Source organism: Caretta caretta, chromosome 1, assembly GCF_965140235.1.
Source record: "Caretta caretta isolate rCarCar2 chromosome 1, rCarCar1.hap1, whole genome shotgun sequence".
In the NCBI taxonomy this organism is placed as follows: Eukaryota; Metazoa; Chordata; order Testudines; family Cheloniidae; genus Caretta; species Caretta caretta.
In genome coordinates, this window is record NC_134206.1 from 97,566,553 (window position 1) to 97,579,499 (window position 12,947).

The window sequence follows — 12,947 nt, forward strand, 5'->3', positions numbered from 1 at the left end:
AACCACAATATTTCTTTATTTCTTTGTTACACCTATTCTCTCTTCCCCGCTTGTAGATCCTATTGCAATTCACATTAATAACAACAGTAATAAAATAAAGCCCTTGCATGTAACTACCCACTAAAGCAATATTACTGCTTTTAAATTTTTTCACTTTCCACTTTTGCTTCATCTCTTGTCAACCCTCCACAATGGCTGAGGCTACCTACTGCTTCAAGGTTACTGAAAGCCTTTGGCTGGCTGCTTACCTAGAGTTCAAAGGCTAACATACAAGTTGAAGTGATATTCCTTGCATTTTCTCACCATTACCCTCTTCTTACTCTCCCTGCTTTAAACTGTTAACTCATGTCTTGCCTATGTTAGATTGAAGTTCTCATGGCAAAGAACATCTTACTGTTTATAAACCATCAATTAAACTTACAGAGCTGTATCTAGCAAGTGCCCAATCACCACAGTGTCTAGGCACTATATGATATTTTAAATAATAAATAGTATTATAATATTCTGCATTCTATCTGCTCCAATGAGAGCTTTTTGCCATTCTGATGACTGACAGGTGCTAACAGTAGCAGTGCCTTTCATATTGGTTCCAAAATACATTCAAGAAGGGACAGTGGAAGGTAACAAATAGGGCTTTTAAAATTGCAGGAGGTGATGCTGATGTGGCACAGGAACAATGCTGCTAAACAGAAAAATCTTATTTAAGTTTTCATTTAGTTCTGTTAACCTCATTTGCAAGCTACATGATCAGTGAACACAGTCCAGAATACTGATTCCTGTAGGATGTTGCTAATACTTAATATATACTACCTTAGAAAATCTGGCCATGTGAGCTTGTTGTTCAGCTTCTAGGAGGGACTTGGTGAGCTGTAACTGCTCCTTCAACTTATCGATCTCATCCTGTAATTTATCTGTCTTTGCTTTCTTCTTTTGTTCTGCTTGAAAGAAATATACATTTGCAAAATGTTAATTATATTTTTGGGAAATGAGATTTTTCCTACAGATGTCTTTCTTCTATGCTTCTCCAACCTTTTCATTCTGTGAACCACTACTCTCACAGATCATCTTTCCTCCCAATATCACAATTCCTCATAGATTGCTTCTCAAAATAATACATTCTCTGGACTACTAGAATAAGATCCATGGGCCATAGGTTGACAGCCATTGTCTTATTGAAAATATAGCATGTGAAATAAGCTTATGAAATATTTAATATTAAAAATGAACTAATTTGACATAGATAATCTAATTTCAACATGTTTTATAGGAATGTAAGGGGCAGAAGGTCAAAGGAGGAATGAAAGGCATGACTCCCAAATATATAATTCTGCAAGATTCATTAAAGGATGTTAATTAGTCAATTTCTTTATCAGTCCATATAGAGATACAACTTTGATTATTCAACCAGGGTGCTAAACTCAGCAATCCAGTATAATAATCGTTGTTACACTACTTTATTTGGTAGATTATTGTAAAATAATTTTCTTAAAAACAATACTGCAGATCAGGAAGTGGAATTATATCAGGATACCTGCACTTCAAATTGTTCAAGGCATGTGGCCTTTGGTCTTGTGACTCACAACATTAAATATGCATGAGTTAGCAATTCAGTATACATGGTTAGAGGTGTATGGTAAAGAGACTTTGTCAGGTTGCTTCAGAGGAATTTGCATGTACAGAGTACTGCTACATTTTTATTCTTGTCAGCATAAATGATGAATTTAGGGATTTTCTTCTTTGCCTCTTCTGCTTTGTGTCAACTGAAGAATATTTATAGTGTGAAAGACATTCTTCATATTTTTGCTTGTTTTACCCCAATATATTTTTCTCACCATGTGTGTGATTCATTGTTGCTGGGAGCTGGTGTTCTTTAGCAATGGGAAAGGTGTTAGGGAACGAAAGTGGGGGATGGTGAGCCAGAGAGGTTGGCAATGGAGCAGGAGCAGCTGGATAGCGGTGGTCAGGAAGCAAGAGCAGCAGGGAGCAAGAGAAATGGGCTAGGGGGAATGATATAGGATGGAGACAGGGTTTGAACACTAGCCTGAGAGGCCAATAAAATAGCAGTAGTTGAAGGAACTGAAAGATATGTTGGTAAACTGGTAGAGGAAAGCAGCTATGATGTGCTTGGAAAAGGAGGGTAATGGGAGGAATGGCAGCCAATTGAGCTGGATTCATTCTGTATTAGCAAGAAGAATTACTGTGTGAGGGGAGTGCTCCAACTCTTTGAACACTTAGGGTATGTCTACACTGCAATAAGACACCCACAGCTGTGCCAGCTGGCTTGGGCTTGTGGGGCTTGGGCTAAGGGGCTGTTTAATTGTAGTATAGATGTTCAGGCTCAGGCTGGAATCTGGGCTCTAGGATCCTTCCCCCGCATAGGGTCCTAGAGCCCGATCTCCAGCCCAAACCTGAACATCTACACCGCAATTAAACATCCCCTTAGACTGAGCTCCTTAGCCAGCTGTGGGTTTTTAATTGCTGTGTAGACACATTCACAGTTACTCCCATTGTTCTGCTATGTACTCAGATACTGCAGTGATGGGCAAACTTATAAAAACCTAGATAGATTGATAAAGTGGCATGTCAAGATTAAAGATGGATACATTTTTGAGTGTACATTTTAAACAATTTTTTAACAGTGACCCTTAAAATGAAATTCTGGGAACAGAAGTTTCACCTATCTAATCTAAACAAATTCATAAGTTTCCCTATAACTATCACATTGTACTATCACTATTAATTTATTGTGGGCCTGATCCAACTCTTGCTAACTTCACTGGAAGTGGAGTGGATCCTATAATGATAACAAAACTTTTTTTATAAAATGTACTTTTCCATGGTACATCCTGTTCAGTGGCAATACCACCCACATTTTCACAGTTTTCAAATACTCAGAGGAAGCCATTGCTCTGAATTCTGCCACTGGCAAAGGTATTCAGCAGGAACTCAGTTTGAAAAATGATTCTAAACATGGCAGCATGCTATTCCATGTTTATAATCTTTCAGTGAAATAACTGCCATATCACATTTGGTCAGTTTACGTGATCTGTCTGTCAAATGTACAAACTCACTCTGGGGCTTATAAGTCAAATGGCTTCCTTCTGGGTCACACAAAATCCAAATTGCATATCCTGAATATATTTTACATATTTCTATATCACCTTAACTTTCCTGATAGTGTGAAAGTACTCACCAGTGTGAGACTCTTCCTTATGGCGTCGTTGCATATGACTTTGTAGAAAGGAATAGTTCATAAAAGCCTTATCACAAAACTGACACTACAAAATACAGATAGATATTTGTCTTAGGTAACAACATTAAGTGCTGTTTTTTTTAATTATAACAGTTAACATTTTTTGAATTAGCCTATTACATTTCTCTGTACAGTAGCCCATTCTTGTACATGGCAACACTGTGATACTGATTTGAATTCCAACATTATTCAATTTAAATGACATAGCATGCTGGTGATAACCGATGAAATATTCAAGCTTGAGTAGTAATGTTAGGAATCATATCTTCTGTAAGATTAAGCCACTAGAAAGTGATAAGGTCATAGACACTTGAGAATGTCTGGCATTCTAGTCAAGACAAGGCGATGATTGAGAATATTGTGAGAAAAGACACAAACACACTTTCTAATTAATGTTATAATTAGAGTGGAAAACAAGTTTAAATTATTATCCTTATTATCACTCACTCTTAACTTTAAAATAAAATCTCCATTTGGGCTGAAATGCTCCAAGTTTGGTTTTAAAAAACGTGAAATATGAGGAATATCCATGCCACTATTTTGGATTACAAAAACTGAAAAGAAAAATACATGTACTTTCCCATTGTGAAATTGTATTGCCACACTTTCTCTCCTTCCAATATATATAACTCAACAATAGCTGAACGGAGAAATTTGGCATTTAACAGTGCACACTTTGAACTATATATCCATGTTGGGATGGGGGGAGTGGGAGGTTGAATCATAAAATACCATAGGTCATCCAGGCAATGTGGTAGTGTAAGATTACTTGTGCTTTGTAGAGTCTAGTTTTAAATGTGCCAAGAAATGGGGATTCCATCCCTACTTTTGATAAATTATTATATATGAATACCTTCTTTTACTATGCTAAAATTCTTCCATTCTGCATATTGTTATCGGGACACATCCCACCCCTTAATCTATGGTTGCCAACTTTATAATGTTTTAAAACTGGACACTCCAGCAAGAGTGCCAGAACATCCCCCACTCTGCCCTCTTCCCCCGCCCCAGACCCTACTCCTGCCCCACCTCTTCACCCCCGCCCCCAAGACACCGCACCCCATTCACTTCTCTTCCTCTCTCCCCCCGTCACTCACTGCTTTTCCCCTTTGCCCAGGTCGGAAGGGACTCACCAGTGGAGCCAGGCTGGGAGTTGCAGTTGCCCAATGCAGATAGGAGGCGGCCCTGACTGAATAGGGACTGGCATGGGTAATCATCCAGCGCCTCCCTGCCTCCCCAGCCTGCAGTAACTGGACTTTCCTGTCAAAAACTGGACACCTGGCAACCCTACCCTAATCACGAGACAGTCAAGGCATATCTCTATTATGGCTCTGATCCTGCATCAGGTTCCACTAATGCGGAGTTCCATTGACTTTAGCAGATTCTAATGCAGGATCAGGGCCCTAGCCTTTTCTCATAAATCAATCTCCCCAGCCCTCAAAGGTCTTCTGTAGCTCATTCACCCTCCTCTGAATTAATGAAATTCCCAGAAAGTAAAAGCAATTCCAGGTGTGATGGTGCCAGAGCTATGTAAATATTTATTAGCTCCTATCCCAGAATACGTTTGCAGCCCAAAATTGCATTGACTTTTTGTTTCCTTCCCATATTATACTGAAAACTCTGATGAAATTTGAAGAAACCTACTATCCTTAGACATTTTTAGCATTACTGCTTTTCAGGACACTTAGAAAGGGAATGAGATAAGGAAAAGTAGAGTTGTGGGGGGAATCATGCTGGAGAGAATAATAGGGAGGAGGAGCTGGAGCAAGAAAGGGGGACAGTTGCAGATAAATAAAAGCAACGTTTATTAGGATCCAAAGTAATAACAAAATACAGCAAAAACTCACTGATTCATATAGCACAAACCTTAAAGAATCTGCCTCCCACCCAACCTTTCAGGACAAATATAACAGCAGAGGAGGTAGTAAGGTGCCGAATTACATACTTCGTTTTTTTTATACAAAATATACTACAGAACATTTACACATTCTTTATGATTTGTCCTGCCTCTAATGGTGTGTATTTAACACATTCGTTTACACTCATCTTTTATAAATGTAGATATGAATTTTATCAAATTTGGATCCTGTTGGTATATTTTAAAGCTTTTTAATTCATCCTTAAAGTACATTTTGCTCATTTTAAGAGTACATGAACAAAATGTACAGCTGTTGAAAGTGATTGACCAGGTTGTGAATCAAAACCCCTCATTTCTTCATAAGGTCTGATGGCTAACTATCCTTGGCTATCGTATATGTTTTAAAACATACAAATCTGCTTGAGGGAGCCACAACTGCACACTTAAGTCAGTCAGTCACACTGATGTGATATGAATGTAAAAGACAATTTCAAACTTGCACAGCAGATTTAAAATCTGTTCATTATAGCCAAATTCCCAGGTCTCATCTAGAATTTAAAATTCTACTACTGATGGCTAGTGTGATATTAAATATACATGTCTTGCAACCACCACTAAAACCATTAATAATTAAGTTACATTTTGTTGGATACATGCAAGGAAGTACTGACATAAAACCTAGATAGAGAAGGTATAGTATGGCAGCAAAGCAAAGAACCATCGGGGATCTTACACTGTAACAGATTGCGCATGATTTATGGTATTAAATTGGCTGTGAAATACTATTATCCATTCAAGCACTAAACTCATGTAGTAGAAGCAAGCTCTTATTCAACAATTAACACATGGAATGTTTATACTATGTGCCTATTACTGGTGACAATATTCCTCTAACTATTTTTCATAGTATTAAATACAAAAAAGCTTTTATGTAACATTAAGACCTTGTGCAAATCATCACAATATGAGAAATTCAAATATAGTAGAAAGCTGACATTCCTTCATGAAGAAAGACATTGTTTGAGTTTTTGAGCCTTAAAATGATCACACCTTAACAGCAATTCCATTTGACAGTTCCTATTTTTACAGTTTTCACTTGTTCTGAAGGTGTATTAAAGACATTAAACTTAAAACTCAAAACTCAATTACTGTGCATCACATTGAAAATAAAGTGCACATGCATTAAGAAAGGCAAGTGACTGTTTACAGCCTTGCTCATAAAGGGGCCAAAGCTTTAACGGGCATGGAACCTGAACTACCCACTGCGCAAGACTAGCAAAAACCCTATTGTTTGGCACTCCAGGACAGCCAAATGTTTAATACAGACAAGTGATATGTAATTGTTGGCTATGAGACAGCCTGCACTTACAAATACTAGAAACGGATAACATGGAGTCCTCCAAGTTCAGACCCAAAATGCTCACACCATTTTACAGATATTATTCAATATCATTTTCTGAACTCACCCCTCACTAAATCTGTCTAATTCTTAGAGATAATAATTTACTCCAAAGCATAAAAGGGGGAGAAAGAACTTTTTATTTTATATGACCTTAAATGGAAAATGAGACAAATGCCACTGAACAGAAGAAGGAAGATGAACTATACTCCAAGCCCAGTATTTTGCTTGATTCTTCTTCTGGCTCCACTCAGCCAGATAGGGCCTAAGTGTATTTTGAAGAGAATGCACATATTTGTGCTCTCAAATACAATAAGGGGATTACTTGACATTCAGTTGAGTTTACAATTCAACTGATGCAAGGGCTCACTCTGTTTCCATTTTCAACCCAGGTCAGATACTCTGGTCAAACAAGAAATCTAGAGCTTTTGAAATGCAAATCACATCAGCAGCTTCTCCTTAAGGCCCTGATCCTGCAGCTGAATCCACAAGGACCCTGCATTTGCACTGTGTCCTAATGAATTCTGCCCACATGGATACCATTACAAGACCGGGGCCTAAGTGAGGGAAACATACAACAAATAGCATAATTTGTTTTTAAAAATACAGAATTTTGGACAAAAAATATATATCTTCCTACTGGAGCACTGAATGTAAGATGGAATTTTTCCTTAGTCAAGACATCTTAGAGAAACAAAACTTTTCCTAGCCCACTGACATGCTGATGTTTCCTCTAATCAGGGTTGAAACACGTTGCTGGTACAGCATGGGAAAGCTTGCATTGCTCCTACCTATGCTGTACCTATTATTTGGATAAACAGAACTTTGACTTTCAGGAGTGTCAGGCTAGAGCATCTTTCAGTAGAGTTAAATCAACTTTAAATACACACACACAAACACACAAAGTTGGCCCAAGATCATGTTTGCCAAGTTTAAGCCCAGTATAGTCTTTAAATTTCAGAACACCTTTTAAGGCAATTATAAAGTCCCAAAATAGTTGCTGGGAAAAAAAATGAGAAAGCTGATACACCCTTAAACTGTTAATCTTTCTAAGACTTAATGTGCCCTATTCTCCCTTGTCTGCCTTCCACCTTACCTAATCATTTGCTTCAGAGTCCCTTTAGGGATATCACACAGGATGGTGAAATGAACACAAGCCTGAAAAAAGCTCATTGGTAAATAGGATGAGCTGGAAATCAAACGCCTCCTCTCTAAAGCTGTATGAGATTCTGGCCCCACAGTGCTGGGAATGAAACCGCAGCCTCTGGGGTATTTTGATGGGGACAAAGAACAAGGAGTACTTGTGGCACCTTAGAGACTAACAAATTTATTTGAGCAGAGGTGCCACAAGGACTCCTCCTTCTTTTTGCTGATACAGATGAACACGGGCTACCACTCTGAAACTTGATAGGGAAAGGACGGGGCGAGGGGAGGGAGAGCATATCCCCAAGGTAAGGAAGGTCCCTGGCCGCCCTGCGGTTGCACCGCGGGAGGGGGTGAGCACGAGCCGCGGCTAGAAGCGGGTCTCACCTGGTGATAGCTGGCTCTAGCCTCCAGCATCATCTGCTGGGTGCTGATCATCTTCTTCCGCTGCCTGCACTCCTCCTTCAGCAGCTTCATCTCCTGGGCGCGCCGGGCCGCCTCCTTGCCCACCTCACCGAGCTGGGCGTCGGCCGCCCGCAGCGCCTGCTCGCGGCCCCGCAGCTGGGCGCCCAGGTGCTGCTGGCAGTGCAGCAGGTACTCGATGGAGAGCTGCGCCAGGCGCACCAGCTTGAGCAGCAGCGGGTCGGCGGGGCCCTGGCAGTGCGGGCAGCGCAGCCGCTCGGCGCTGCAGAAAGTGACGTGGCCCAGGTGCTCCTGCAGGGCCGCCACGTCCAGCTCGCCCGCCACCCGCTCCACGTCCACGGCGCTCAGCCGGCGCCAGTCCGGGCTCCCGCGCCGCGGCCGGAACTGGAAGGCGGGTAGGGGGCCCGACGCGGCGGCGCTGCCCATCCCGGCCGGGCTGCAGGGGGAGCGGGAGGCACCGCTGGGCGCGGGGCCCCGAGTCCTGCCACCAGGCGTCCGGCCCCGGCCTCAGGCTCCGACCGTGCGCCGGGCCGCGGAGCCCGGAGCCCCCGCCCCGGCCGCTCGGCGTCTGCCGCGTTGCTATGGCAGCTGCGGGGAGAGAGCGAGAGTGAGACGCCTGGTACCTTCCCCGCCCCCCATCCACACACACTTCACTTCCTCATTCCCCTTCCCTTCCTCATTCCCCCATCCCAAACACCTTCCCACCCCCACCCACCTGACCCCCCTTCACTTCCTCATCCCCCATCCCAAACACCTTCCCACCCCCCCACCTGACCCCCCCTTCGCTTCCTCATTCCCCTTCCCAAACACCTTCCCACCCGCACCCACCTGACCCCCCTTCGCTTCCTCATCCCCCTTCCCAAACACCTTCCCACCCCCACCCACCTGACCCCCCTTCGCTTCCTCATCCCCCTTCCCAAACACCTTCCCACCCCCACCCACCTGACCCCCCTTCACTTCCTCATCCCCCATCCCAAACACCTTCCCACCCCCCCACCTGACCCCCCCTTCGCTTCCTCATTCCCCTTCCCAAACACCTTCCCACCCGCACCCACCTGACCCCCCTTCGCTTCCTCATCCCCCTTCCCAAACACCTTCCCACCCCCACCCACCTGACCCCCCCTTCACTTCCTCATCCCCCATCCCAAACACCTTCCCACCCCCACCCACCTGACCCCCCCTTCACTTCCTCATCCCCCATCCCAAACACCTTCCCACCCCTGCGGCCTCACCCCCCCCTTCACTTCCTCATTCCCCCATCCCAAACACCTTCCCACCCCTGCGGCCTCACCCCCCCTTCACTTCCTCATTCCCCCATCCCAAACACCTTCCCACCCCCCCACCTGACCCCCCCTTCGCTTCCTCATCCCCCTTCCCAAACACCTTCCCACCCCCCCACCTGACCCCCCCTTCACTTCCTCATCCCCCATCCCAAACACCTTCCCACCCCCACCCACCTAACCCCCCCTTCACTTCCTCATCCCCCATCCCAAACACCTTCCCACCCCCACCCACCTGACCCCCCCTTCACTTCCTCATCCCCCATCCCAAACACCTTCCCACCCCCCCACCTGACCCCGCCTTCGCTTCCTCATCCCCCTTCCCAAACACCTTCCCACCCCCACCCACCTGACCCCCCTTCACTTCCTCATCCCCCATCCCAAACACCTTCCCACCCCCCCACCTGACCCCCCCTTCGCTTCCTCATTCCCCTTCCCAAACACCTTCCCACCCGCACCCACCTGACCCCCCTTCGCTTCCTCATCCCCCTTCCCAAACACCTTCCCACCCCCACCCACCTGACCCCCCCTTCACTTCTTCATCTCCCATCCCAAACACCTTCCCACCCCCCCACCTGACCCCCCCTTCGCTTCCTCATTCCCCTTCCCAAACACCTTCCCACCCCCACCCACCTGACCCCCCCTTCACTTCCTCATCCCCCATCCCAAACACCTTCCCACCCCCACCCACCTAACCCCCCCTTCACTTCCTCATCCCCCTTCCCAAACACCTTCCCACCCCTGCGGCCTCACCCCCCCCCTTCACTTCCTCATTCCCCCATCCCAAACACCTTCCCACCCCCACCCACCTGACCCCCCCTTCACTTCCTCATCCCCCATCCCAAACACCTTCCCACCCCCCCACCTGACCCCCCCTTCGCTTCCTCATCCCCCTTCCCAAACACCTTCCCACCCCCACCCACCTGACCCCCCTTCACTTCCTCATCCCCCATCCCAAACACCTTCCCACCCCCCCACCTGACCCCCCCTTCGCTTCCTCATTCCCCTTCCCAAACACCTTCCCACCCGCACCCACCTGACCCCCCTTCGCTTCCTCATCCCCCTTCCCAAACACCTTCCCACCCCCACCCACCTGACCCCCCCTTCACTTCTTCATCTCCCATCCCAAACACCTTCCCACCCCCCCACCTGACCCCCCCTTCGCTTCCTCATTCCCCTTCCCAAACACCTTCCCACCCCCACCCACCTGACCCCCCCTTCACTTCCTCATCCCCCATCCCAAACACCTTCCCACCCCCACCCACCTAACCCCCCCTTCACTTCCTCATCCCCCTTCCCAAACACCTTCCCACCCCTGCGGCCTCACCCCCCCCCTTCACTTCCTCATTCCCCCATCCCAAACACCTTCCCACCCCCACCCACCTGACCCCCCCTTCACTTCCTCATCCCCCATCCCAAACACCTTCCCACCCCCCCACCTGACCCCCCCTTCGCTTCCTCATCCCCCTTCCCAAACACCTTCCCACCCCCACCCACCTGACCCCCCTTCACTTCCTCATCCCCCATCCCAAACACCTTCCCACCCCCCCACCTGACCCCCCCTTCGCTTCCTCATTCCCCTTCCCAAACACCTTCCCACCCGCACCCACCTGACCCCCCTTCGCTTCCTCATCCCCCTTCCCAAACACCTTCCCACCCCCACCCACCTGACCCCCCCTTCACTTCCTCATCCCCCATCCCAAACACCTTCCCACCCCCACCCACCTGACCCCCCCTTCACTTCCTCATTCCCCCATCCCAAACACCTTCCCACCCCTGCGGCCTCACCCCCCCTTCACTTCCTCATTCCCCCATCCCAAACACCTTCCCACCCGCACCCACCAGACCCCCCTTCACTTCCTCATTCCCCCATCCCAAACACCTTCCCACCCGCACCCACCAGACCCCCCTTCACTTCCTCATCCCCCTTCCCAAACACCTTCCCACCCCCACCCACCTGACCCCCCCTTCACTTCCTCATCCCCCTTCCCAAACACCTTCCCACCCCCACCCACCTGACCCCCCCTTCACTTCCTCATCCCCCTTCCCAAACACCTTCCCACCCCCACCCACCTGACCCCCCCTTCACTTCCTCATCCCCCATCCCAAACACCTTCCCACCCCTGCGGCCTCACCCCCCCTTCACTTCCTCATTCCCCCATCCCAAACACCTTCCCACCCCCCCACCTGACCCCACCTTCGCTTCCTCATTCCCCTTCCCAAACACCTTCCCACCCCCCCACCTGACCCCCCCTTCGCTTCCTCATTCCCCTTCCCAAACACCTTCCCACCCCCACCCACCTGACCCCCCCTTCGCTTCCTCATCCCCCATCCCAAACACCTTCCCACCCCTGCGGCCTCACCCCCCCTTCACTTCCTCATTCCCCCATCCCAAACACCTTCCCACCCGCACCCACCAGACCCCCCTTCACTTCCTCATTCCCCCATCCCAAACACCTTCCCACCCGCACCCACCTGACCCCTACCCTTGTTCACACCGCCTCACTCCCTCATCCATACACACTGCACCGCCTCACTCCCCTCGTCCCCAAACACCTCACCACCTCACTCACCCATCCGTAACCACCTCACCCCTATACTCCTTATCCTCCCATCTTCAAACACCTCCTCATCCCCATACCCCTCACTGCCTCACTCTTCCATCCCCAAACACCTCACCCCATCCTCACCACTCTATCCCTAAACACTTTGTCCCCCCCCACACCATCCTTCCTCACCCCCGAACACCTTGCACCCCTGCATACACAACCCCTCCCATATACACCTCAGCTTCTCATTCTTCCAGTCATTTCCAAACACATTCCATATCACCCCCTCCCCAGACACTCCTACACAACTCATATTGTATACACACCCCACTGTACACTCTCCTCATCCTCACAGTCACCCCTGTATCCTATACACATTCCACATAGCATTCAACCCACAAACACATCCTACATTTCTTCCCCTCCAGCCATTTCCTATGAACATCACACAACCCCTTCCAGTACACCTCACCCACTAGTCATACGTTTCACATCTCCCATTTCCAATATACACCCTTGTATAATTCATCCCCATATAGGACATATACAACCAAAATCTACTCCCATACACATAAAATGCACATCTACTGCCATACAGAAGGACAGAGAGAGCACATGTGTGCACACACGAGATTAGGGTCTTGTTTTTATTCAAAGTTGCACAGGTTTAATTAAAGGTGTGATTTTTTTTAAACCAATTCAGGTAAACCAGATAGTTTATGTAAGTGCTTCATTTGTTCAATCAATATTAAACCAAGTTTAGGAGTGTTCACACAGGGTTTTGAACTGGTTTAAATAAGGCCTGGTCTATGCTACAAACTTAGACTGACGTAAGTTGCCCTGCGTTGACCTATTCCTGCATGTATCTACACTCAAATTTGTCTTCAGCCAACTCCAGCGATGCAGTAAAACCACCTCCCCAAATGGTATAGAGCAGGGGTGGGCAAACTTTTTGGCCCGAGGGCCACATCTGGGAATAGAAATTGTATGGCAGGCCATGAATGCTCACAAAATTGGGGTTGGAGTGTGTGTGTGGGGGGGG

The 12,947-nt window shown here is 47.2% G+C and overlaps 1 protein-coding gene across 6 annotated transcripts in view; it reads right to left on the bottom strand.

Moving 5' to 3' along the window:
• The window catches only part of DZIP1 (DAZ interacting zinc finger protein 1), an 86,260-nt gene that overhangs the window by 62,763 nt on the left and 10,550 nt on the right, over window positions 1–12,947 (bottom strand). For 4 of the 6 annotated variants that reach the window (XM_048853407.2, XM_048853435.2, XM_048853392.2 and 1 more), the window contains exons 2-4: window positions 8,041–8,664; window positions 3,194–3,278; window positions 811–938 (exon numbers count right to left, since the gene is read on the bottom strand). In XM_048853407.2, coding sequence (XP_048709364.2) covers window positions 811–938; window positions 3,194–3,278; window positions 8,041–8,502 — 675 coding nt within the window. In that variant the 5' untranslated portion in view covers window positions 8,503–8,664. The remainder of the gene's footprint in view (window positions 1–810; window positions 939–3,193; window positions 3,279–8,040; window positions 8,665–12,947) is intronic. The other 2 variants (XM_048853417.2, XM_048853400.2) reach the window with 1 other exon arrangement.